Here is a 26,327-nt window from a genome sequence, read left to right as displayed (position 1 = left end):
GCAATGACTCAGTACAAACTCAGAGTCATCACAGGGCTAGGGAGTGAAGGGTCTCCTTCTGGATAAGCAATCCCTAAAATTCACTATCAGAAGCTGTGAGGAGGGTGTGATCTAGGAGGTTGGAGTATATAATATCTCCCTCTTGAGCTTTCCAGTTGCTGAAACAACACAGGTCTCTGGCTCCTTATTCCTGATTCTAGTTCCCCCTGTGTTGTACTTTGTCTGAACTCCCTGTGATATTGACCTGGGATTGTTTCCTGACCTTGCTTCTGAATTATGTTTTCGAACTACACTCATTCTCTGTGCTCAGTCATGGTTTGTTTGGACTGTGTTGCATTTGCAACCCTGCCCTCATAGGTGTGTGTTTTGCTGAGAGGCTTATACCTCCTGAGATTGGGACTCTAGCCCCTGACGGCACACATAGGAGTGTGACACTTAAGCCCACTGTTTTCAATGAACCTATTCTAAGTATAGCTTAGTCTCATATCAACGTGTTGTACATTGTATTATTATTGTTGTTGTCATTATCTGTACTGATTCAATTTATATCCAGTCCTTCCTCCCAGAAGGAGCCCAAGGCAACAAACAAGAGACAAAAGATTAAAAACACCTTTAAAACAAAACATCTTAAAAGCATGTTAAAAATGAAACATTTAAAAACATCTTTAAAAAAAAAATCTTTTAAAACATGTTAAAAAGCAATTCTAGACACAGACTGGAATAATGTCTCTACTTAAATGGTTTGTTGAAAGATAAAAGTCTTCAGTAGACACTAAAAAGATAACAGAGATGTTGCCTATCTAATATTTAAGGGGAGGGAATTCCAAAAGGTAGGGGCCACTACACTAAAGGTCTGCTTCTTACATTGTGCGGAACAGACATCCTGATAAGATGGTATTTCCAGGAGGCACTCACTTGTAGAGCTCAGTGATCAACAGGGTATATAAGGGGTAAGATGATCTTCCAGTACTTTAAATACTCCTACACACTTCTCTTCTCTCTGACTTCTTTGTTTCTTTAATTTGGAGCATTCTTATTTTATATGTTGATGAGACCATTTGCCCCAAAAGAATAAAAGATAACCAGAATTTTAATGTAAGTTTTCAACATTTATTCATCTGCCTTATAAATTTTAAACAATTTATAATTATTTCCCAGTTAGTTTAATTGTCTTTGTTAGGGCCAGTAGAAGAAAAATAGTACATAGATAATGCAGAGGAATACAATGTACAGTAGCTGAACTTGTAATTATAGCATTATATATGAGTTTTGTTTAGTTTCTTTTTAAAAGATCAGCATTTAAATCTGGATTTTGTATAATATTCTGTCACAGTAATTATACATTACGTGAGAGAGAATATAATCTTAAAAAGATATTATTTCCCACTTCAGGTATGATCTTATCAGTTCATACTTAGTAATCAAGGTCAGCCCTTTAATAGCAGGCTGTCAAGGAAAATTCTGAGCAGGAAACCACAGAGAGCTAGTTTTATTGCTGCAAGAAAGCATTGCTTCAGTGAAGGGATGCAAGTATCATACTGAATGAGAAACGAGATAAAGTTATAGCCACTTGGAAGCAACTGGATCTTCAACAGCTAATACAGGCAATTGCACAAGGGATTTTATTAGTCTGCGTATTTGACTCTGATGTGCAGCACCGTGTGTGAATATAGGGCTGTATCCAATGATGTCATCCCATTCATTCAAGGACTTCCACTTGTACACTGAACTTCCCCTCACTCTTCTCTCCCCACATATCCCTCCCCAAATCTGTTCTGGAGGGTTGGGAAACCCCCACAACAGATGGGGGGGGGAGGAGTTGGAAAAATTCTACTGCTCAAGTGGAAGTTGTTGCATGAATGGGAGGAATTCATTGGATACAAACCATAGTTTTTTTAGTTGTCACTGGTTACCAATGTTGTCATAGACTCAATTCAGACATTGTACCTAACCATGGTTAGTGCTAATCCACAGTAGTGGATTGGAGTTTCCAAACTTAAAACAGGCAAATCTATTCTCTAAATAGTTCTAAAACATTTCCTTTTGTTTCCATATGTTCAGCATTCAGCTTCATAAATTCAGTTCCATCTATGCAACTCAGATGAAGCACTGGTTTGTCAAAGATTTATTTATTTATTTATTATATTTATATCCCACCCTTCCTCCCAGTAGGAGCTCAGGGCAGCAAACAAAAACAATAACAATGCAACCCAGTGGTTTGCAAACTTTGGATTGATATCCTGATTCATTGGCCATTTCCAATCCATGGCTTACCTGTCATAAAAACAGATAATAGTACGGCATGACATACAACTGCAATCATAGTGTGACCTTGCCACTTTTCAATGTATCTTCTCTTTCAGCTGCCCTGGAAATACTATTACTGGATTTGAGGGAATAAATTGTCTAAATAAATAAATCATCAACCCAGTTGTACTATCCAGAAAACTTGGTATTCAGAAACAGCTTATTTAAGCATTAGGAGTTTTCAATATAGGCCTTTGTTCACAGTGAAAACTACATAACAATTAGCTATTAAATCTTGGATATAATTTTGGAACCCATATGGCAGCTGCAGCAACAAAGTAGAACATTAAGTCTACAATCCTAATACCTGGCCAGCAGACATTATCTCATAGGCCTGGGCAGAAGGTTGGGAGGGGTGGGGAAAAATGTTTCTTACTATGCTAGCTCCAAGGCTGGACCAGACAAGAGGCTTAGATTGGGCCCGTTCCTCTGCTGTGACAGCAGGAAGGGTGGCTCAGCGTCCAGCAGCATCTGTCTGGCCACTGTGAGAACAGACTGCTCTACTAGATAGGCTGTTGGTGTGATCCAACAGTACTCTTCTTGTGTTCTTTATCTGTGACTTGTTTGAAATCAGGAACAAAAGCTTATATGTCCTGCTTACAGGTATGGGGGGGGGGGGAAGAGGAGGAATCCATCATCCCAAGGCTTGCTGCTGCACATTTGCTTAACAAAAAATGATGACTCAGGCCAGTGATTGGCCATTCTGAAACAATGTTACTTAAGTTCTTTATTGTTTCTGTTATGCACCTGACAACCGTTTCCTCTTTACATGTGCAACTGTATGAATTGGGCATATGTGTTTGAGAACAGGCACTCTGGTTCCACTCCATCTGCATGCTTGATTACACACATAGCTTTGATATGTATAAACAATATCACATATTCTATATTCATGTAGGCCCCTATATAGACCCCTCCCTTCTCTCTCTCACTCACTCACTCACACGCACGCACAATTGTAAATGCAAATACTGTCTGAACCAGGCTACACACTGTTGGCATTATGAATGGCTGTTCAAATTTAATAAGAGCCAAAACAAGTTTAAATTACTTTTACATGTGTTCTTCTGTAATTGTATTTACAAATATAACTTGAGGGATGAACTATTTCTGTGAACTTCAGGAATTTCTTCATCAATTCTCTAAACATAGCAACAAAGCAATCTGCCAAGTTCCTTAATACCATGAATAAAGCCATGTGGTAGGCACCTTTGCCAGCAGCACATTATACTCTGAATTATGTCTTGAAATGCAACTGCACATTTGGGAATGCCATGTGGCTGATTGGTGATGAAGGAGTTGTATACTCCCCAGCAGAGCTTGGAAAAGTTACTTTTTTGAACTGGATTGGGCATGGCCACTGGATTGGGCTGATGGGAGTTGTAGTTCAAAAAAGTAATTTTTCCAAGGTCTGCTCCCCACTGTTTGGTGACTCAGAGAGGCTAGCTTAATTGTTTATCACAATTACCTTTATTACAACAAAACAGAAGCTTGAAGCCCAGATCAAGAGTAGTGTATGAATATATGCAATGGTGTGGCAAACTTAGAGAATTTTGTACTGCATGTCTACTGTGTACGAGGCATTTTAAAAAATGAAGTGTCCATCTAAGCCCTACATGTTCACTTATGTACAGTCAGCTTTGGATGCATATCTCAAACCTTGGTCCTGTGCGCACTCTCTTCAAGCCACCCCTTTCCTTCTCTTTGCACCACAACTAACCTAGGAAGTCTTCAATGAACCATAATGTCCTGATATGTCTGCACCTGGAAACCATGAGAATGTCCTGGCCAACACCGTTGGATTCAGACTTGGACTCACTGGTGTAAGAAGAGCCTGTTGGATCAGGCCAATGGCCCATCTAGTCCAACATCCTGTTCTGACAGTGGCCAACCAGAGGACCTGAGCACATGAGTACTCTCCCCTCCTGCAACTTCCAGCAACAGGTGTTCAGAAGCATATTTCCTCTGACTGGAAGGACAACATAGCCATTGCAGCTAATAACCACCGGCTGGGCCAAGGAGGTAATAAATGCCTCCTTGAGAGAGGGCGTAGTCCCTGGTAGTCTCAAGGAGGCAGTAGTAAGACCTCTTTTAAAGAAACCTTATTTGGACCCAGATGTGTTGAACAACTATAGACCGGTGGCAAATGTCCCTTTTTTGGGCAAGGTTTTGGAGCGGGTGGTCGCTGGCCAGCTCCAGGCGCTCTTGGATGAAACCGATTATCTGGATCCATTTCAATCCGGTTTTAGGTCCGGTTTTGGCACTGAAACAGCCTTGGTCGCCCTGTATGATGACCTTTGTCGGGAGAGGGACAGGGGGAGTGTGACTCTGTTGATTCTCCTTGATCTCTCAGCGGCGTTTGATACCATCGACCATGGTATCCTTCTGGGGAGCCTCGCGGAGTTGGGAGTTGGGGGCACTGCTTGGCAGTGGCTCCGCTCCTACTTAGCGGATCGTCGCCAGAAGGTAGTGCTTGGGGAACATTGCTCGACACCCTGGACTCTCCATTGTGGAGTCCCTCAGGGGTCGGTTTTGTCCCCTATGCTCTTTAACATCTACATGCAGCCTCTGGGTGCGGTCATCCGGAGTTTTGGAGTGCGTTGCCATCAGTACGCTGATGACATGCAGCGCTACTCCTTTTCACCTTCTTCAGGTGAGGCTGTTGATGTGCTGAACCGTTGCCTGACCCTGATAATGGACTGGATGAGAGCTAATAAACTGAAACTCAATCCAGACAAGACTGAGACACTGTTGGTGAGCTCTTTCCCTGCCCAGATGGTGGATGTTTCTCCTGTTCTCGATGGGGTTACACTCCCCTTGAAGGAACAGGTTCGTAGTTTGGGGGTCCTTTTTGACCCTTCCCTGTCGCTTGAGGCTCAAGTGGCCTCGGTGGCACGGAATGCGTTCTACCATCTTCGCTTAGTAGCCCAACTACGCCCCTATCTGGACAGTGATGATCTCGCCTCAGTTGTTCACGCTCTGGTAACTTCTAGACTGGATTACTGTAATGCGCTCTACGTTGGGCTGCCCTTGAAGACTGTTCGGAAACTTCAGCTAGTGCAAAATGCGGCAGCCAGGTTGTTGACGAGGACCAATCGGTCCGCGCATATAACATCTGTCCTGGCTCGCTTGCACTGGCTACCTATTTGTTTCCGAGCCAGATTCAAGGTGCTGGTTTTGACCTATAAAGCCTTACACGGTGTGGGACCGCAATACCTTGTGGAACGCCTCTCCTGCTATGAACCTACCCGTTCACTTCGTTCAGTATCTAAGGCCCTCCTCCGGGTACTAGGGCCTTTTCTGTGGTGGCCCCCGAACTGTGGAACAGCTTACCGGAGGAGATACGCCTGGTGCCTACGGTTCTTTCTTTTAGGCACCAGGTTAAGACCCGGCTATACTCCCAGGCATTTTAATGTTCAATGTTTTTATGTTTAATGTTTTAGTTTAATTTTGTTGCTTTTTGTTACTGATTTTATTCTAATATTGTATTTTAATCTTGTTTTGTACACCGCCCAGAGAGCTATTAGCTATGGGCGGTTTAGAAATGAAATAAATAATAATAATAATAACAACAATAACAATAACAATAATAATAATAATAATAGCCTTTGATACCCTTATCCCCCATGCACGTTTTTCTTCATTATGTTTAATGAGACATTGCAATTTAAAGCATTTCATAGATCTGCTTACAGATTGTACAGCACTCTGCATCTCTACACAAGCATAATCATGCATGATTACTCAAGCTAAGGTGTTGTTACAGCCATTAGACTTGAGACACCTTAAATAGGCTTGGGGAGGAGGGCTTTCTATTTGATTTAAGGTGTCTCTAAACGTGACTGTGTGAGCAAGTGAGCACTCCTACAAGCAGGTTGAAAAGCTAGCCCTATCTGTTCATGCCTGTGCATCTGTTGGCATGTCCTTGGTGATGGCAGCACTTCAGCCCGATCGTCCTCTGATACCACATCTGGTGGAGCCTCCAATTCCTCCACCTCAGGAGGAGGCATGAGTGGCAGCTTGGGCAGCAAGATAGGGTAGAGAGGTGGGACGAGAGCCAGCTCATTGTTAGCACTTAACTGGAACTAAGAGGAACAGAGCTGTCACTGTCTAAACTGCTGAAACCTTCTCCTGTTTCAAACTCCTCCTGCTGCAGTCCACTGAGCCCCTCCCCAGGATCCAATTCCTCATCCTCCTGATCATTCCACCAGAAATTATCCATAGGGCCCATGACAGAGAAGCTAGGCTCTTAAACCAACTTCAAACCATGATTGAAGGTTGTGAGTTGTTACAACCAAACTGTGCATATATCATTGGCAGTAGTAGGTGGCAGCACTCACCTGACCTCCGGTTGCCCATGTCACTGCTGCACACTAGGCAAGGAGGGGCAAAGCAGCAGTGAGGATGGTGTGGTGCAAACACACTGGTAGGAATGCCAGATTGGCTTCACTGATGCGGTTGCACTGAGCTGATCTCACTGCCACCTCAACCCTCCCCCTCTTTGCCACAGTACACAGCAGCAGCACTGTGGTAGACCAGAGGTCAGCTGAGCCCACCACCCCAGCTTGCCAACCACAACTGAAATTTAGTACAATGAAGACATGAAGGATAGGGAAACACTCAAACGGCCTCTTGGATACAATATTAGGGTTGGTATGTGGCTCCTTGTCAGCTCTGCACTGAGACAGCAGTGCCAGTGGGAGCTGGAAATTCCTGGGTAGTTATCAGGGCGGGAAAGTCCTTAGCTGGCAGTCTGGTCGTAAATCTGCCAGGCTAATGAGGATGAAGCATGATAAGGGCAAGGCCCTTCCTAAGCTTACGTGCCAAGCCAGAAGTCCAGAAGCGAGGTCAGTAGAGGTCCAGGTTCAATTGCCAAGGGGTCAGTCCAAGATAAGATTCAGGGAAACTAGAAACACACGAAGCCACCCCTGACGTTGTAGTCAGCAACAAGCTGAAGCCAAGGTTTGACTTTTAAGGAGCAGGTTTGTCAGCAGGTGTGAGCCCTCAGCGTTTTGGCCTTAAGTGGACAGGCCTGCCCCTCTTCTGCCTGACCTTCTGCTGTCTACGTTCTGCAGGTGAGGGGGGAGTATCCTGTTCACTGTCTGCATCTGGCTGAAGGGCTTCAGCTGTATCTGGGGTGCTCTGCAGCTGAGGGGGAGAAGGAGCTGGGTTCCCAGGAGTTTCCTCCGTTTCTCCTTCTGGGTCTGCTGCTGTTACTCCCGAGTCATCCCCGTCTGATGAGTCCTCTGACAGGGCCATGACACTATCCCCCTCCCCACACCCAACCTGCCGCCTCCCACCTGGGCCCGGCTTATCTGGGTAGTGCTGGTGGAATCGATGGACCAGACGAGGGGCATGCACCTGCGCAGCATCTTCCCATGAGCGTTCCTCTGGGCCATACCCCTGCCAGTCTATGAGGTACTGGAGGCAGCCACGATGCCTCCAGGAGTCCAGGATCTGTGCCACTTCGAATTCCTCTTCCCCATTGACTTGTATCGGCAGCGGGGGGCACGGCTTACTACTCAAGGGGTGAGGCAGGAGAGCGGGAGTCAGCAGTGATCTATGGAAGACAGGGTGAACGTGGAAGGATGCAGGGAGTTGGAGCCGGAACGCCACCAGGTTAATCTGCTGGGTGATACGGAAGGGACCCACGTTCTGAGCCTCCAGCTTTTGAGACGGACGTTGCGAACGCAGGAACTTGATCAAGAGCCATACCCGGTCCCCTACCTTCAGCGGCGGGCCTAGTTGGCGATGGCGGTCCGCAAAGCGCTTATACGAGCCCTTTGCCTGCTCCAGCTGTTCCTTCAGGACTGCCTGCAGGGCCTGCAACTCCTGCAGCATGACATCCGCAGCGGGGACCAGCGAAGGGGGTCACACTGAGGGGAAGAACCGGTGGTGGTAGCCGTAGGAGGCAAAGAATGGGGTCTGGCGTGTGGAGGCATGAATGGAATTATTATACGCGAACTCAGCCAGAGGTAACAGATCCACCCAATTGTCCTGTTGGAAGCAGGTGTAACACCGCAGGTATTGTTCTACGGTGGCGTTGGTGCGTTCAATTGTCCATCTGATTGAGGGTGGTGGGCGGAGGACAAGTGGATCTGGACATTCAGGGCCCGAAACAGTGTCTGCCAGAACCGGGCAGTGAACTGGGCTCCTCAGTCAGATATCAGGTGGTCGGGGAGGCTGTGCAAATGGAAAACCTGGGTCAAAAACAGTTGAGCAGTTTCTGGGGCAGAGGGTAGTCCGGCACAGGGGAGGAAATGGGCCATCTTGGTGAACAGGTCTACGACCACGAGGATGGTGGTCATTCCCCTGGAGGCCGGTAAGTCCATGATAAAATCCAGGGAGACCGAGCGCCAGGGCCCTGGGGGGGTAGGCAGCGGGAGCAGGAGCCCAGGTGGCTTTCCAGAGTGTCTCTTGGCTCGCTGGCAGGTATTACAGGCAGCTACATGGTCCTTGACGTCCGCTTGGACCCGGGGCCACCAGAAATCCCATAGGACCAGGTGGAGGGTTTTATAGGTTCCAAAATGATCTGCAGGCGGGCTGTCATGGCAGAGTTGGAGCACCTCTCCCTGCAGAGCTCCCGGGGGAACGTACAAACGGTTCTGGTGGTACAAGAGGCCATTTTGCACGGAAAATGGGCTGTCCAGGGTGGGCGTTCCTGACTGGAGCTCTCGCTGCTGTGCCAGGGCGTATGGGTCCTTTTGCTGCTGTTCTTGCACCCGGTGCAGTAGGGGTTGTGGCTGGTGGGTAGCTGCGAAGTTCTCTGGGCGGAGGATTGGGTGAAAGGGGTGATCGAACTGCTCGGCTCAGTATTCCGGCTTGCGAGTGAGTCCATCTGCTTGTGTGTTTCGGCGGCCGGGGAGGTAGGTGACCGTGAACTGGAACCGGGAGAAAAACAGGGACCACCGGATCTGGCATTGGTTAAGCCATCGGGTGCTTCGCAGGTGCTCCAGGTTTCGATGGTCCGTTCGTACCTGTACCGGATGGTGTGCCCCTTCCAAGAAATGACGCCAGGTCTCGAAGGCTACTTTTATGGCCAGTAACTCCTCCCAAATGGTGTAGTTCTGTTCCGAAGAATTGAGTTTCCGGGAGTGGAACGCACAGGGGAGCAGGTACTGCTTTTTCCCCACCGGCTGTAGTAGGACTGCTGCCACTGCCTTATCGGATGCATCGACCTCTACTATGTAAGGTCTGGTGGGGTCAGGTTGCTGGAGGATGGGTTCAGACGTAAAGGCTTGTTGGAGGCGCTGGAATGCCTGTTGAGCGGCCTCCGTCCAAGCAAACTTCTCTTTGCATCGAAACAGGTCCGATATGGGTGTCGTTAGTTCCGAGAAGTGGGAGACGAACCAGTGGTAATAGTTGGTGAAGTCCAAGAAGCGCTGCACATCTTTGTGGCTTCGAGGAGCTGCCCATTGGAGGATGGTCTCAATTTTGGCTGGGTCCATCTGGATACCCAAGGGAGAGATCCGATGGCCTAGGAAATCCACGGTAGTGAGGTCAAATGCACATTTTTCTAGCTTGGTGAAGAGGCAGTTCTCCCGCAGGCGCTGCAGCACCACTCAAACGTGCTCCTTATGTTCCGAGGGGTTCCGTGAGTAGATCAGGATGTCATCCAAGTAAATCACCGGGAAGCAGTCTAGGAGGTCCCGGAAGATGTCGTTCATGAAGTGCTGAAAGACGGCAGGGGCGTTGCACAAGCCAAAAGGCGTAACTGTGTACTCAAAATGTCCATAACGGGTGCGAAAGGCCGTCTTCCACTCATCTCCCTCCCGTATACGCACCAGGTTATAGGCCCCTCTCAGGTCCAGTTTGGTGAAAATGCGAGTGCCCCACAGCTGCTCTAATAGTTCTGGGAACAGGGGCAAAGGGTACCGATTCCGAACTGTAATCTGGTTGAGGGCTTGGTAGTCATTACAAAGCTGGAGTTCCCCACATTTCTTTTTTACAAATAGTACAGGGGCGGCTGCAGGTGACGTGGAAGGGTGAATGAACCCTCGGCACAGGTTCTTGTCTAGGAACTCTCTGAGGGCTGCCAGTTCGGGTTCCGACAGGGAGTAAATCCGGCCCACAGGAATCTTGGCTCCGGGGAGCAGGTCAATGGGGCAGTCATAAGGACGATGGAGTGGCAACCGGTCTGCCTCTTGCTTCCCAAAAACATCCTGGAACTCCCGGTACTTTTCCGGTAATTTCTCCAGCACCGAGCTTGCCTCCCGGGTAATCAGGATGTGCTCCTTCAGCCCCCAACAGGTGGTTTGGCAATAGGTGGATCCGAGGGTCAGTCGGCCCATGGACCACTGGATGATGGGGTCGTGCCGCTGTAGCCATGCCAGGCCAAGCACTACCGGGAAGTGGGGCGCGGCAGCCAGGTAGAACTGGAGGCTTTCCTGGTGCTCACCCAGGGCCATGTCTAGCTGCACTGTCTCCTGTACTACAGGGCCCGAGGCGAGAAGCCGGCCATCAATAGTCTCCACGAGGATAGGGCGGCGAATGGGTTGACTAGGAACCAGGTGTACATTGGCAAAGGACACGTCCATGAAATTGCTGGTGGATCCCGAGTCCAGCATGGCTGGTACTTGTAGGGTACCCCTTCCGGGGACTGTCAGAGAGATCAATACGGTCAGATGCTTGGGTGGTGAGGAACTGAGGTGGCAGGCCCCCTGAACCATGAGGTTGCCCCGGCTCAGGGGCCTGTGGAGGCCGGGGCATGGGAGTTTCCCGAGGTAGGAGCTGTGGGTCGTTTCGCGGAACAATGGGCTGCAAAATGTCCCTGGGCCCCGCAATACAGGCAGAAGCCCTGCTGCCTGCATCTCAGCTTTTCAGCAGCAGAAAGACGTGGCCGAGCCCCTCCCAGCTGCATAGGTTCTACCAGAGGTGTAGGGTCCTTGCTGGAGGGCTCCGAGGGCACAGCCACTGGGGCCGAAGCTCTGTAGACTGGCCGGGGTCGGTTGGCAGCACGCCTGCTTTCCAGCCTCCCATCAATCTGGAGACACAGGCATATTAGGGCTTGCAGGGTTCCAGGGCGCTCCACCCTAGCTAGCTCATTCAGAAGCTCATCGGACAGCCCCTCCTGAAATTGATCCATGAGAGCCGCTTCGTTCCAGCCCAGGTTTTGTTGTAGTAAACGAAAGTCTGTTACACATTCCCCCAAGGGGCGTCGGCCTTGCCGCAGCCTGCGTATGCAGCGGTTGGCTGTGGCTGATTTGACTGGGTCCTCAAACATAGCCTTCAGTTCTTTGGTGAAGGCGGCTAGGTCGCTGAGCACAGGACTACGCTCGAGGAGCAGGGGCATGGCCCATCTAGCTGCAGCCCTGGTGCACAGGTTAATCAAGAATCCCACCCGGGTCTTATCATCTGGGAAGGCCTCTAGTCGTAACTCCATGAAGAGCTGGGCCTGGGCCAAGAATGCTGAGAGCTCTTCTGAAGCCCCAGTGAATTTCTCTGGGAGGGTCACAGGGCACTTGGCTCTCCCTGTAGGTAGAGTGGGTGGGGCTGCTGCTAGCTGGGCTTGCAAGCCTTGGACGGCCAACAACAGCTGGTCTACTTGTGAGCGCATGAGCAAGTTTTCCTGCTGGAGTTGCTCCATGGTCGGCACTTCCCCCACTCACTCGTTGCTTGCTTCGTTTTGGGCTGACTACAAACTGTCAGCTCTGCACTGAGACAGCAGTGCCGGTGGGGGCTGGAAATTCCTGGGTAGTTATCAGGGCGGGAAAGTCCTTAGATGGCAGTCCGGTCGTAAATCTGCCAGGCTAACAAGGATGAAGCATGATAATGGCAAGGCCCTTCCTAAGCTTACGTGCCAAGCCAGAAGTCCAAAAGCGAGGTCAGTAGAGGTCCGGGTTCAATTGCCAAGGGGTCAGTCCGAGATAAGATTCAGGGAAACTAGAAACACACGAGGCCACGCCTGACATTGTAGTCAGCAACAAGCTGAAGCCAAGGTTTGACTTTTAAGGAGCAGGTTTGTCAGCAGGTGTGAGCCCTCAGTGTTTTGGCCTTAATTGGCCAGGCCTGCCCCTCTTCTGCCTGACCTTCTGCTGTCTACGTTCTGCAGGTGAGGGGGGAGTATCCTGTTCACTGTCTGCGTCTGGCTGAAGGGCTTCAGCTGTGTCTGGGGTGCTCTGCAGCTGAGGGGGAGAAGGAGCTGGGTTCTCAGGAGTTTCCTCCGTTTCTCCTTCTGGGTCTGCTGCTGTTACTCCCGAGTCATCCTTGTCTGATGAGTCCTCTGACGGGGCCATGACACTCCTCCTCTTTGTACAGTATTGGCATCTCCCCTCCCCCAGCAGTAGCATAGCTGGGGCTTTCCTGCAGCAAAACCTAAGTGTAGGTTCAGCTCTGGTCCACACATCAGGGACCACAGCACTAAATCCTCTTCTTAGAATGGTGGAATTGCAATGCACCCACAAGCAACATGGTAGCAATACCATAACCAGTGCTAAACTGTCAATTATACACAGTACATGTTTTCTCTGGAATTCTCTTCTCATAGACATTAAGCATACACAGAAGTTCTTTGGTTTTTGACATTTGTTGAAAACTCCCCCCCCCCAAAAGTCTTTCCAAATTAGTCTTAATTTATGTAACATTTCATTCTTGTTGGTTTCCTATTTTAAACATTGTTTTATTAGGTGAATTACATTTTCTGTTCTATTTTTGTACACAACTCTGGTATGTTTATAAATTCTGAAAATAAAAATGTACGTGGGGGAGAGAGAGGTTGAATGGGCAGTTACAGAGAGACAAGATAAAGGAGAACAACAAAAAGAGGCAAAAAATGAAATTAAAACAACTTGTATTCAAAAGAAAGTGGTGTTCATTCTGTTGTACGAAGGACAGTGGAAGTGAGATGAGGATGAAACAATGTTTCATTTACTTATCTATTTTAAAATGACCACACCTATTTTTACATGCAGTCCCCAGAGAGTTGACCATAGGTCAATGCAGCCCTCAGTCCAAAAATGGTTAGGCACCCCTACCCAAGACTATAGGTGCTCCCAACCAATGGTACTGGAACATTAATGTGCTACTAGACTAAACCTGGCTTTCAGCTGACAATAAAACACAGAGGTGCTGGTGGTATGTTGAGCAGCAGGATCTGACACACGCCATGATTAGGTGAGGGTCACTTTGAGAACAGCAAGGCAGAACAGAAGTTCAAAGATAAAAATAAAGTATATACTTTCAACTAGTTACATTGCTACTTTTGAAAGGAAGTTTAATAGCACTAACACAGAAGATGGATTCAACTTGTCAGAAGCAAAACCAGGGTTACAAGGGCAAAACAGAGAAGTCATGCTTGATGTGCTCATTTAGGTCACGACTAATAGCATTGGAAATATAAAGGTCAGAGTATTTAATGCAAAGTCTCCTGGGTTTAGCAATTAGACTAAACAGTGTAGAAATCATGGTGATCTCTACTGGCATATAACAAATTTTCACAATAAATTATCCTGTGAATGGCCAAGAGGAGGGAGGGAGAAAGAAAGAAAAAACAGAAAAGGACTAACATGCTGCAATAGTTTGGAAAGGCAAGACAAAAATATGAAAATCTAACAGACTGTTATGTGCAAAAGACAGAGAAAAAAGTCAATTCACATAGGGTAATAGTCAGTGTTACACATAGTCCAAGTAGACCCACTGAAATCAATGCACAGAAGTCCATTGGTTTCAATGGATCTACTCTGAATATGACCTGTAGACTTTGAGATAGAACAATTCTGGTGCTAACCAATGACCAATAGTTAAACAGTGACCAAGATAGAACAATTAGGGAAGGAAGGAATTGTGTGCATCTAATTTGATTAAATATTGTGAATCTGTAAGTATGGTGGTTCCAGAAAGGCTAGTTCTGGAGGTATGCCAGATAAGCTTAATCAAATATAACTGATAATGATTAAAGGAAATTACTTTAAGTGAAGAGAAATGGTTCAGGCATAAAACAATAATGCTTAATCTACATGCTAAATAAATGTATGGCACAAAATAAAGATGCAGTCTGAACAGATGGTCTTCAAAGGGCTAAAGACATAAATCAGGAAAGAGCTAAATTAGAACAACCCTGTGATGTTTATAAACAAAGACAATGCATAAGCATAAGAAAATAAAGACACAAGGACAAGCACATATCTAATGATACAGTGAATACACAATACTTAACAGAACTCCAGATATGCCTTTAAAGCCTTTTCAACCAAATCACAGATTTCTATGCTTTCTCTTGCATTGTCGTTTATGAGCCAGATGGCTCTTATAAACATCTACAGAACCATTCAAATGTCCTTCAAAGTTCATAGCAAGATCTGAATTGAGTTAGACTTGGCTCTCACTGAGGTGGTTAAAACCCCTATATCGAAACTTTGATAGCAAGGAAAGGAGTTCTAGAAATGAATTCAATTGTGTTATCCGCTTGCCCCCCAGTCTGAAGTTGTACACATAGGCACAGAGGACTATCTCAGCAGGCCTTAGACAAAGTTTTGAATGCCTTTGTGCAGCCTGAACTGAACTGTTGCATATTTTTTTCCTCTTTGCTGTCTCCTTGCAAGTCAAGGATTTTGTAGGCACAGCTGCAACAGAGCCTTCAGTACATAGTACTGAATGCTGCTTGTAGAAGTGTGGCGGAAATACATGAGGAAAAATGGTTTTTAGCTCAGAGAACTAATTTGGTTCAGTAATAGTAACAGGGATGGGCAAGAATTTCACAAAAATCAAATTTGGCACCAGACTTCCCCATAGTTTGCACATTTGCTATCCTGAATGCTGTAAATGTCTGCGGCTTTTCTGGACACCAGATTTTTTAAAAACCGCATCTAATATGAAAATATTATCATATTTCCTGTGCAGTGTTACTGTGATAATGTGAAATTGAACAGCACGGGTCTTTGCTTTGCTAATGTTAAAGTGATCAGCATGTGCCTGTGCTTTGCTAACATGAAACTGCCCAGTTGATATCTTCCTTTCTCTCACTGTAACTGACCAGACAATCTTTCATTTTCTCCCATGGCTGGGGGCGAGAGAGGTGCAGAGAGCCAATATGATTCAGGAAGAATAGGGAAAGGGGAATTGGGTGGGTGGGCACAAAGCAGAGAGAAAGTCATTTTCCTTTCTAAAGAGAACACCTAGAGACTTTACTCATATCACCAACAAAGGCATACTGCTACAGCTTCCTTCCTCCTAAAGGTCTCAGAGGGGCCACTTTAAGACAAGCTACAAAGGGATAGGGACAGCTATTTTCAAATGTTACTGTGTGTTTTGGACCATGCATGACTATTCTTCAGAACAATCTGTGATGTGAGAAAGACCTGTGATCACTGGTCATTTTATTAACTTCCTGGTAGGCTTCAACATAAAATTGCAGCCTGATCTTTCAGACTGCAATCCAATGCACACTTAAATTGGAATTCTCTCTCTCTCTCTCTCTCTCTCTGTGTGTGTGTGTGTGTGTGTGTGTGTGTGTCTGTCTGTCTCTCTGTCTCTCTGTGTGTGTGTGTGTGAGAGAAAATGGCAGTCAAAGGGACTTCACATTATGACTTTATAAAAGAACAATTTAGAACAGGTATAGGGAACCTGTGACTCTCTTGATATTGCTGGACTATAACTCCCATCATCCCTGAGCATTTGCTATGCTAGGTGGGACTGATGGGAGTTGTAGTCCAACAACATCTGGAGGGCCACAGGTTTCCCCATCTCTGGCACATGCAAAATACAGGATAAAATTAAGGAGCTAAGGGCCAAGACATAGGCAGGCAAAGAAATACACATTTGAGGGCATAATTCCTATGGTTTCTTTTTAATTTATTTACAATATCACAATACATTTCTAACTGAAATACTAGTTTATAAAAAGTTTATACAGAACTATCAGAAATGTAACTAGATAACAGAATAGCCATTGGTATGTGCATGTGTGTGTGGGTGCTTCTTGGGAGGGAAAGTGGCAATACAATCCCAAAAGCCCTGTTCAGGATGCATTTCCCACCTGTGTAGTGCATTACTGCCTAGAACAGGTAAACCAATGTCCATTGGATCACATGGGTCATCACCATCAACTGTTTGTAATCTGGGTTCAGTTTCAGTTTTTTATCCCTCACTACAGCTTCCAGAAACTATTCTGCTACTGCTTTCAGATTAATGGAAAATGAATACCAGAGTTAGTTATTATCATGATAATTGTCTATTCCAGACTTTTGGACTATTTGTCTAGCAGTGGTTTGGAACACAGTACAACACACCCACGTGGTTTCCCAAATCTTCCAAGCAACTATGAGGGATGGAAGATCAATAGTTCTGAAGGCTGCTGAGAAGTCCAAAAGAATCAACAACATCACATTTGTAATTTCTATGATTAAGGTCAAGTAACTTCACACAGATAAGAAAATTGGCTTCAGTCATGAATTGCCTGACGCTGGTTGGCCATCACAGACTTAAACAAGGAGTGGGAACCCTTTGGCCCTCCAGACATTGCTGAACTACAACTCCCATCAGTCACAGCAAGCATGGTCAATGGCCAGGGATTATGGAGTTGTACTTCAACAACATCTGGAGGGCCAAAAGTTCCCCACACCTGATGTAGACCTCAAATGGCAAGTCGGAAACAGACCAGAAAATAGTGCAATCACTCAACTCAAGAAAAGGCTTCTTATTTTTAAGGTACATTATAAAAGAATCACTAAATCAACCAAGTATTACAAAATAAAGATTAATCAACCCCACATGTATAACTGAAAATGGCCTGAGTGTTAGGAATTGTGACTGTTTACCTAAACTGCGACATATTAAACAGAAGTTGCTCAGAGAACAGAAATTTGACATTTCATTATGAGCGCCTTTTGCCTGTGATCCTGGCTCAGATGCATTTGTCAAATGTCCAGTTGTTTACTTCATTGGGCCAGCTTGAAGATAACATCTTCAGAGAACACTCATTGCCACTCTACCTGATAGAGTGTACAGTCAGCAATGTAATGCTTGACATATTGCCCAGCATATGTGTGAAAATGCTCAGGGGCTTCACGGGATTTGCAGGTGTGACAGTCAAAGTAACACATGCTGTGCTTGGAGGCGAGGAGGGGATATTGGAAAAAAACAGAGAGGTTATTCAAACTAACCACATAGGCATCCCAGGAAGCAAGCAAGCAATCTATACAAATTGTACTCTTTTCAAAAGAGCTGTAGTTAAGTTTGTGTAAGATAAACATTCCAAAGCTTGTGATTATCCCAACAAGTTTTAAAAACAGCATTTGCAAAGTTTTTTATTTCTCTCAGTATTTGTACAGATACACATTTTATCCAGGTTATCCAAGAGATAGAGTGCTACTCTTGTGGAAAGAGATTCACATCTTAAAATGCAAAACAGATTGTTTTATTCCCCTTATAAAACACCTGACCTAGCTATTTCGCAAGATTCTCCATTGAAAAATAGGGGACCATGCCAAATAGCAGAGTCTGTTCTTTTTAATGAGGAATGAAGCACTATAGTGTAGATTGTTCAGAGCAAATGCAAAACAACAATTCGGGAATGGTAAAAATGTTCCTACTGCAGCAATCATATTTCACTTTTCACAGATAAGCATTTTGAAGATGAAATGCAAGTATTCAGGAAGACAGAAATAAATGGAAAGGTTTTCCAATTCTGTTTCTAAGACACCCTAAAACTCCTAAAATCTGTATCTGAACACTTATTTTGAACTTCAGTGAGCCACTTCTTCAGCATACCAGAAAAATTGTCATGACATAGCAATTGTTAAAATGCCTATCAAGCTATACAAGTATGCAGAGGACAGACACAAAAGGAAAATAAATAATCACCAACACTAGTTAAAACATTGTTCAGACAATCCTCCATATCTGGTGAGCTTTCCACTCCCATCCCTATTTAAGAGGATTATTCCTAGGCTATATATTACAATTCTTAAGGGTATGTTTAGTAATTGCACAAAGAGAGAATGCACCCATATTGATATATAAGTAAATAGCCTTGGAATGTCATTGGGAAGCAAAATGGGGGGTGGGGGGATAAAAACTCAAAACAGGAATGGAGAAACAGAAACAGATTGCTTGCTTGCTAGACACAGAGGCTCAGAAGGCTGTACTGATGACCATCTTCATTAATCAATCCCTTGACTTAAAGCAACCACTTCAGGGCTACATATAAATCAACTGGATTACTTGTGTAAGTGCTCACCAATGTGAGAAATTGGTTGCACAGTCTAGCCCTTGTAGCAGAGTTGTATATATATTTTAACTACAGAGAGGATCCTGTCAGGCTCCTTATATTTCCTTGTCTCCTGGTTGTGTGAATGAGAGAAAAATAACCCTTATGCATGGGAGCAACACAGAAAGAAGAACAGGTGTGTATAACAGACTGTACAGTCCTCCAGCTCCCTCCTCCCAAAATAGTGACTTAAGTATCATCAGTTTGAATTATTTAAGCCTATTTCAGGAAAAAGGATGGCAGAATACACCTGGTCAGCTAACTCTGAACTGGAGTAGTGGGACCACATAATGGAAGGGGAGCTGACAGGTACAAGCAAGCAGGGGGAAAAATAGCCTCATGCCATAGCTGCAGCTGAGTATAATTCGGGTCCCTACACATTTGGTTCATAATCCAAAAGAGAACATGTGTGTGTATATATATATACAAAAAAACTTCCTTTAACAGTAGTTGCATGACAAGAAGGCACTTTTGAAACTTGGATGGAATTCTGAATGCAGATTGCAATACTGCATGACAGCCTACCTCTCAAAGTGGGGGAGGGAATCCCCAATAGACATAAACCAGGATTTACCAAACTGTGGTCTGAGTGAGCTTCGTTTAGGTGATCTTCAGCATGTCCACATTAAATATTCATATTGATTTTTAGTTGTATTTTTATTGTTGCCTTTATTTCTTATGCTGTATTTTATTGCATTACAATTTGAATTCTATGGAATGCAAAATGTAACACAACAAAATACAATAAACAAAAGAAGCAATAAAATATAATTTAAAATCATATAGCATCTAACAGTGCATTACAATTGCTACAACATGAAGAAAAATCATGGTCTGCCATGATCACCTAAGTGAACCATGAGGAAAACGTTTGGGAACCATTGACATACTGTAAACACAATAATGTAAGAACACACATAATGAGATTTCTGGATTCATGCCCAACAGTGCTATGTGAGAAGCTCTCAAAATGAGGGATATGTTCTAGAGGCTTGGCCCTTTGGCAAAACCCTGAGAAACAACATTGTTAGCAACATTTGAACTTGAGAAAAATTGGACGCGTGACTGTAAAATATGTCCTAATACTTCAGAGCTATCAAGACAGTTTGTGTTAAATATTATTTTAAAGCTCTTTAATGTATAATCTGTGGTTCTAAACATGAGTTCAACCCTATTAAGGATTTTAAAGGTACATATATCTGTCAGGGAAACTGCTTGTAGGAGTCAGGTTACTACTAGACCACAGGTTCACCATCCCTGCCTTAGGGAAATAGCTGGCTGCCCTGTCACTGGAATAAACTGCTTTTACTTAAAATACTCCATTCTTACCAGTGAAGAAGTAGTAACATGAATGATGGAACAATATCCTTTTTTGTTCCATTAAATGGTAGCAGCCCTCAGAATGCTTGTTTTATTACAAGTGGCTTTGATCAGATGTCTTGCTATTGAGTGGTTTGCCAAAATAAATGCAAATTTGACAAAACACAAAGAAGCTGGAGACAATTGCATAATTTTCAAAGAGACTCCATTTCCAGGAGACCAAATTCAATTGGCACCACCTACTGAGAGAGTATGTTTTAAAAGCTATAAAATGAAGGGATGCCTGACTTACTCAATTATAAACAATTGCCTCTAATGATATCTGTTTTGACTCACATTGAATTACCCTGCTGTTTCAGCATGCATTGATATTTCTGTATTACTGTGTAAGACTTCCTAGCTGATGTATTAAACTGAAGAGACAGGGCTCTTCTCAGTATATGCTAATGAAAGCAAATACCACATATTTTAAGGGTTATATATGGATTCCTCTGGGACATGGAATCAAGGCTGGTATCACAATGAGGGTTTTGATTATTCCTGAGCTTCCATCTATAGATTCATTGTACATATCATATGCATTCAAGCACTTTAATTTGAAAATAAGCTACCAAAGAGTCTTAAAGGTATTATGAAATGCAAAGTAAATATGTTTTTCAACATTTCATATCCCACTCTTAAAACCAATAATGATTCTTACAGAAATAAATCAAAATTCATATTAATTAAAAACATAACAAAACAGTTAATGGTTTAGCAACACAGCAATGAAAAATACCAACACAAAGCAGATTTGAAACTGAAAGATAAAAAGACCTGGGAAAATTAAAAAGTCTTTACCAGATACCAAAATATAGCAAACCTGGAACTAGGAAAAGTCATCTTGAGAGAAAATTCCAGAGATGGGATACCATAATTAGAAAGGTCTCTTTGTATGAGGTCACCATTCCCCTCACCTCCCCTGGGCAAGGGACTGAAGAGAAGATCCTCCACGGATTATCTGCGTATGTGGCCGGGTTTGTGTGGAAGAAGGTGATCCTTAAGGTACTGTACCCCAAGACATTTACATTTTGAACCAGCATTTTTGAATTATGTTCAAATTCAAATGCTCTTGCTGGTAAAGTAAGGACTAGGACATGACACCAACCTATTATGTGTTGGCAACTTTATGTGCTATTGCATAGAAGCTGTTCCACGTGACAACCTATTTGTGTTCAGTCACTCATCCAAAATTACACTTGATGAGATATTACACTCTAACAATTCACCAGAAGGAGAGACCTTTCACCCTAATTCTTGAACATTTACTTGTCAAACCAAAAACATATTATATGCAAGGAGTTGCACTAACAAATGGAACTAAGGCCTAATGTATCTAGCTGCAGACCACAGTCCTTCACCCCTGGACTGTACCGCTTCAGACAGAGGGACAAACCTTGCCCTTCCTTTTAAAAAATCTTCCTGCGTATAAAAATGTAGATGTCAGAAAGTTGTAATCTTCTTCATGATATTCTAGTTTTTTTTAATAATAATAATAATGCAGGGGTTTGGAGCAAACATGCACAACCCCCATTTCACACACGCACACCTAAAACACCTGTTATCTGAAGTACTGCATTCCAGAAAAAGTTTTACCAAATGCTCTTCCATTTATATACATTACTTTACTTCTAGTTAAGCATTCTTACTCTTGAAACAAGAGGAGGTAAACTAAGCTGAGAGGTGATGAATAACACAAAGTTACCCATTAATATATCTGAAATCCAGTTTTTTAATCTATTGCAAACGCTATCCACTAAAAACACAATGGCGAATGGTACTAGTAAATAACATATTTTTTATGTTTTCCACAAACCTCCTACTGAAGCTCTACTGAGACAAAGTGAAAATCTGTAGCTTGTGAAGATGATATTCTAAAAAACAACTTACATGATCAATTAGTTCACGGACCATGCCATTCCACTGTCCGCTGGCATCATCCCGGGCTCCATATTTTCCATCTTCAACTAGTCTTATTTCATAAGTAAATCCAAGGAAGGTCGATAGTTCCCTGAGGAGGTCGATGCAATATCCCTCAAATCTATCATTTCCATACAAAGGTTTATCAGACTTCTTGAACATCACATATGGCTCCTCCTGGAAAAATTTAATATAAACAGAGACAGAGAATTTACTTCAGTTACTGCAATTCTAAAACAAATTGCTAATACATTTGTATGGTGTAATTCTGTATCTGCAAAGGCTTGTTTGATCATGTCACACTGATACTATCTTTACATATTCAGGATATGCTCAAGAGATAATTTTAAAAAGGAAGTGGAAATAACAGGAATAGTTTAATCTGAAATAGATACTTCCATCTGAAATAGATACTTTCATTAATTAGTTATCAACACCAGTTGTATGATATTAACCATATTAACAGGTTAAAGATGACAGCATGTTAACACTATGATTACTGGGAATTTGATTTATTATTTTATATTATTATTATTTAAAAACCCTAATCATAAACATCATTGCAAAAGGCAGTGGGACAATCCTACAAAAAATGACCATCATAACTAAGTTCCATTCAACTGGAACTTAGTCACGTGATTAGCTGTAACTAGATTTTACAGAACAATTCTCAAGATATTTTTTCTGTATTTACTACAGTAAGAGTCGTTGCTCTGTGGCAGAACAACAGCTTTTCAGACAGAAGGTCAGCCCAAGGTTCAGTCTCTAGCATCTCCATGTAGGGCTGAAAAGACTCCTATCTGAAACTCTGGAGAGCTCCTGCAGTCATTGGAGACAATACTAAGCTATATGGACAGTGGCATAACTTGGTATATGGCAGCTTCCAATTTGCTATATCCTATTAAAGCAAAGCTAAGAATCAGCTTATACACAGATACTGCCTTTCCTCTTAAAATACTGCTTACATTACATTTGTATGGCTGTAAATGCCAATGCTTTCAAAGTTATTAAGATATACCTATAAAACCTTCAGTTATCTCACTTTCTTTCACATACACAATTTTCTGCTCTGCACCATCAGTTTATGCTTCATCATTACATGAAAAAATAAGCCAAAAGATGTATTAAACTGAGAATCACAGTATTTTAAAACCTTTAGATTTCCAGGGGAGATAGCTATTCCTAAAATTATGATGCATCTGCAGCTCTCTAGAATTATATTTAGTCCATTAAGTAATGCATGAAATAGCAAACAGATCCAACAATTGGCAGTTCATTAGTAATTTGTTTCACAAGAACTGAAAAAGTAAAACATACACAGAATTTATGCTGATTCCTAAGTTAAATGCAGTGTTCTGAAGCAGGGTTGGTATACTGGAGTATAATCCTGATTCCGAAATAGTACAAACCTGACCAGCAACTAGTTTTATGGGACAGATACTGTAAGAAGATGATGTCCATCACACCCATCCTGCCAAAGTGGACTCCTAGCTGATTTCTAACTGAATGTACACAAGGTAGATCAGCATAGGCTCAACTGAGGTCTGCATTATATATTTAAAGCAATATTATACCACTTCTCTCACAGAATCCTCAGACCTGTAGTTTGCTAATGGTGCTGAGAACTGTTAGGAGACTGTATTCCACTCATAGAGCTACAATTTCCAGAGTGGTTTAACAATCAATCCCTCTCCCAAGGAAACTCTTCCAGGATTCTTTGGGGAAGCCATGAGTATTTCAAGTGGTACCATAAGGCTTTAAAAGCAAATTACTCAAGATCAGTCTACAACTATTGTTGTAACTCATTTACTAATTCCTTTCTTTTCTTGCTTCCCTTGCCAGAATGATACTCTCCTAATTGGATAAATGAATCATAAATCCCACTTTCTACCCTTTTGCATAAACATAAGGCATGAAATAAATAAATAACTAGCAGCAACAAATAATTCACTGGGAGCAAAATCCATACTCTCCTGCAAAGATTTCAAGAGTCTTGAAAAATGGGCTATAGTGTGATACAATATAAAACATGGTGCTCTAAGGCAAAGATGAGAAGGGTGGAGAGCTAGTAATATGCCCATCCAGGAATGCTTCACACACAAACACCCTCCAGTACTTCAGCAAAGATAAATTATTAAGGGCTCCTAGTCATGTCAGCTCATATTGACTTTGTATCCCAGCAGTTGCACAGAGTCCAGAAGTATAATCACTCACAAGTGTTATGCCCAACCACGTTGCTTTGAAAAAGTTATTAGAGTCACAGAACCTACTTCAGAATAATTTCCAAAAACATTCATTCATATCAAAAAGTGTCAATGCTTCAAATAAACAACTTTACCAATTTATAGGTTACCTCAACAATTAAACACTGAAGATGTTTTATACTATAGAATATATATAGTGCTGTATATCTAAATAAAGTCATCTAGATAAAGTTGTAAAGATCAAAATGGACAATATTTGGTAACTTTCAATTTATTCTGTAAATAGTTTTATTGATCATTTCAAGACAACCTTTTTTAAAAAAGTAAATTCTAAACAGAATGTATTTTCTGCTAATGTCAGCTATATTTACTCCTGATCAGTGACATACCACAATAATCTGATTCCTCATGGCTTACTTGTTTTTATTGTAGCAATCTAAATAAACTGATTTTTTTCCCCATACTGAAGGTATGGAACACACACACTCTCTCTCCCCCAAGTTTCCCAAATAAACATTGAGTTGTTTTTTCTTTTCACTAAATCCATTTCCCCTGGGTCATCCCCTCATCTTTATAAGACTTCTGTACCTACAGTGGTATTCCTTGCATTATGGAACAAAGCTAGAAACTGTCATACGGTGACAACAAATGCTTCATTGACTTTTAACACAAAAAACCTCCAATATGATTAGCCTTCCAGCTTGTGCTACTCTCTACTTCTCTGCAGCTGTTCACACCCCTTTACTTTTGTTTCATCCAGCCCAGTTCTTAAAGGAGCCTTACTTTCACATGCCCTTTTTCTTTGCCTGCACACACTGAATTATGCTATGCCAGTGCAACTGGGCTATTTCTTAGTTTATCTAGGAGACATGTATTCTATGCTGGATCCTCCAGCAGTGATCTGGGTAGGCTCCCACTTGTATGTCTGAGTTGTATGTCCCTGATCATTACCAGAAAATAAGTTCTGTTAGGAACGTAAGAATGTAGGAAGTTGCCTTGTACTGAGTCAGACCACTGGTCCATCTAGCTCAGTATTGTCTACACTGACTGGCAGCAGCTCTCCAGGGTTTCAGACAATTGTCTCTCCTAGCTCTATCTGGAGAAACTGTGGACTGAACCTGATACCTTCTGGTTGCAAAGCAGATGTTCTACTACTGAACTATAGCCCTTAAAAAAAAGTTGATCTTACTTCCTGCACCATCAACACACCTCACATGTAGAGGAAACTACTGCTGTGACCTTTCGTGCTCCACAGCACCACTCTGACAATGACTAGAAGGTGTACTGCAGTTTACTAGCCTGACCAATGTAACACCCATTTTTGAATTTGGCTAATGTATAATGGCTGTGGGGAAGGAGAGGAAGACACAAAATAGCATTTACATGTCACTTTCATGTACTTTATCTCAGTCCCTAATGTCATAGAATCATAGAGTTGGAAGGGGCCTATAAGGCCATTGTCCTTATAGAGCAGGTATAACAAGTGGTGAGGGAAGGGAGCAGAAATGATAGAGGCTGGCCTTAAGCCATCTCACTACATCAGGTCAAATATATGAGTAGTAAGATGTTTTCTGTTTTGTTTTTGAACTGAAATATATATGCAATATTGAGTTTTAGGATTTTATACTTTGGATGAATATTTCGAGAGTAGAAAATGCTTAGATTTTTTATTATATTACGTGACTTTCTTTTTCATATGGCCTTTTTATTAAAAAAGAAAGAAAACTGATTGATTATTAGCATCTAGTAAGGAATTTCTAGAGACCATGGATCACTAAATATATATTCTTATTGCAGATATATCTTGTGTAGAAATGTGGTGCTCTACAAAAAAAATGAAGGATTATCATGTGTAAAGCCAAATTGTATCCATGTTTGTTCAGAACGTACCCTTACATTAGCATGGCTGTTAGGATGAAAATCTTAGAGAAAGGATTCTTCTGCTCACTCTGGCTTTGAGAATTTAAAAAGGTTGCCATATCTAATGACATTTATGTCAGATTCAAAGAGTACACAAAGAGCTTTTACATTTAGCTGTTTGGACTTGAGAAAGAAAGAGATTTGAAGTTGTCCAAAACCAGTCAAAACAATTTGATGTCTTACTTTGACATTCTACTAGCCTTTTGACAAGAGTTGCAGGCCAGGGACAGATTTAAAGCAAGATGAATTGCTCATACATGCTTTTATCTCTGTATCACGGGTTAAGCAGTTTTATATTCCATTGATTCCAGCATAGCGTTGCCAGGCTCAGGGCCTGAGACTGATCCTGTATCTTTAGGATAAGAGAAAGTCAGCCAAGTGCAGGTGTTCTTGCAACACTGTAATGGGAAAAA

At 43.0% G+C, this 26,327-nt stretch overlaps 1 protein-coding gene across 10 annotated transcripts in view; it reads right to left on the bottom strand.

The window, feature by feature from the left end:
• The window catches only part of GRIK2 (glutamate ionotropic receptor kainate type subunit 2), a 614,747-nt gene that overhangs the window by 317,934 nt on the left and 270,486 nt on the right, over positions 1 to 26,327 (bottom strand). For all 10 annotated transcript variants that reach the window (XR_009762209.1, XM_061623432.1, XM_061623434.1 and 7 more), the window contains one exon: positions 21,761 to 21,967. Coding sequence is in view for 9 of the 10 variants with exons in the window: in XM_061623432.1 (XP_061479416.1) it covers positions 21,761 to 21,967 (207 nt within the window). In the remaining variant the exon portion in view is untranslated. The remainder of the gene's footprint in view (positions 1 to 21,760; positions 21,968 to 26,327) is intronic.

The sequence above is a fragment of the Rhineura floridana genome, chromosome 4, assembly GCF_030035675.1.
Source record: "Rhineura floridana isolate rRhiFlo1 chromosome 4, rRhiFlo1.hap2, whole genome shotgun sequence".
Lineage (NCBI taxonomy): Eukaryota > Metazoa > Chordata > Lepidosauria > Squamata > Rhineuridae > Rhineura > Rhineura floridana.
Note: the sequence above shows the minus strand (reverse complement) of the source record. Positions and strands in the feature narration are given on the sequence as shown.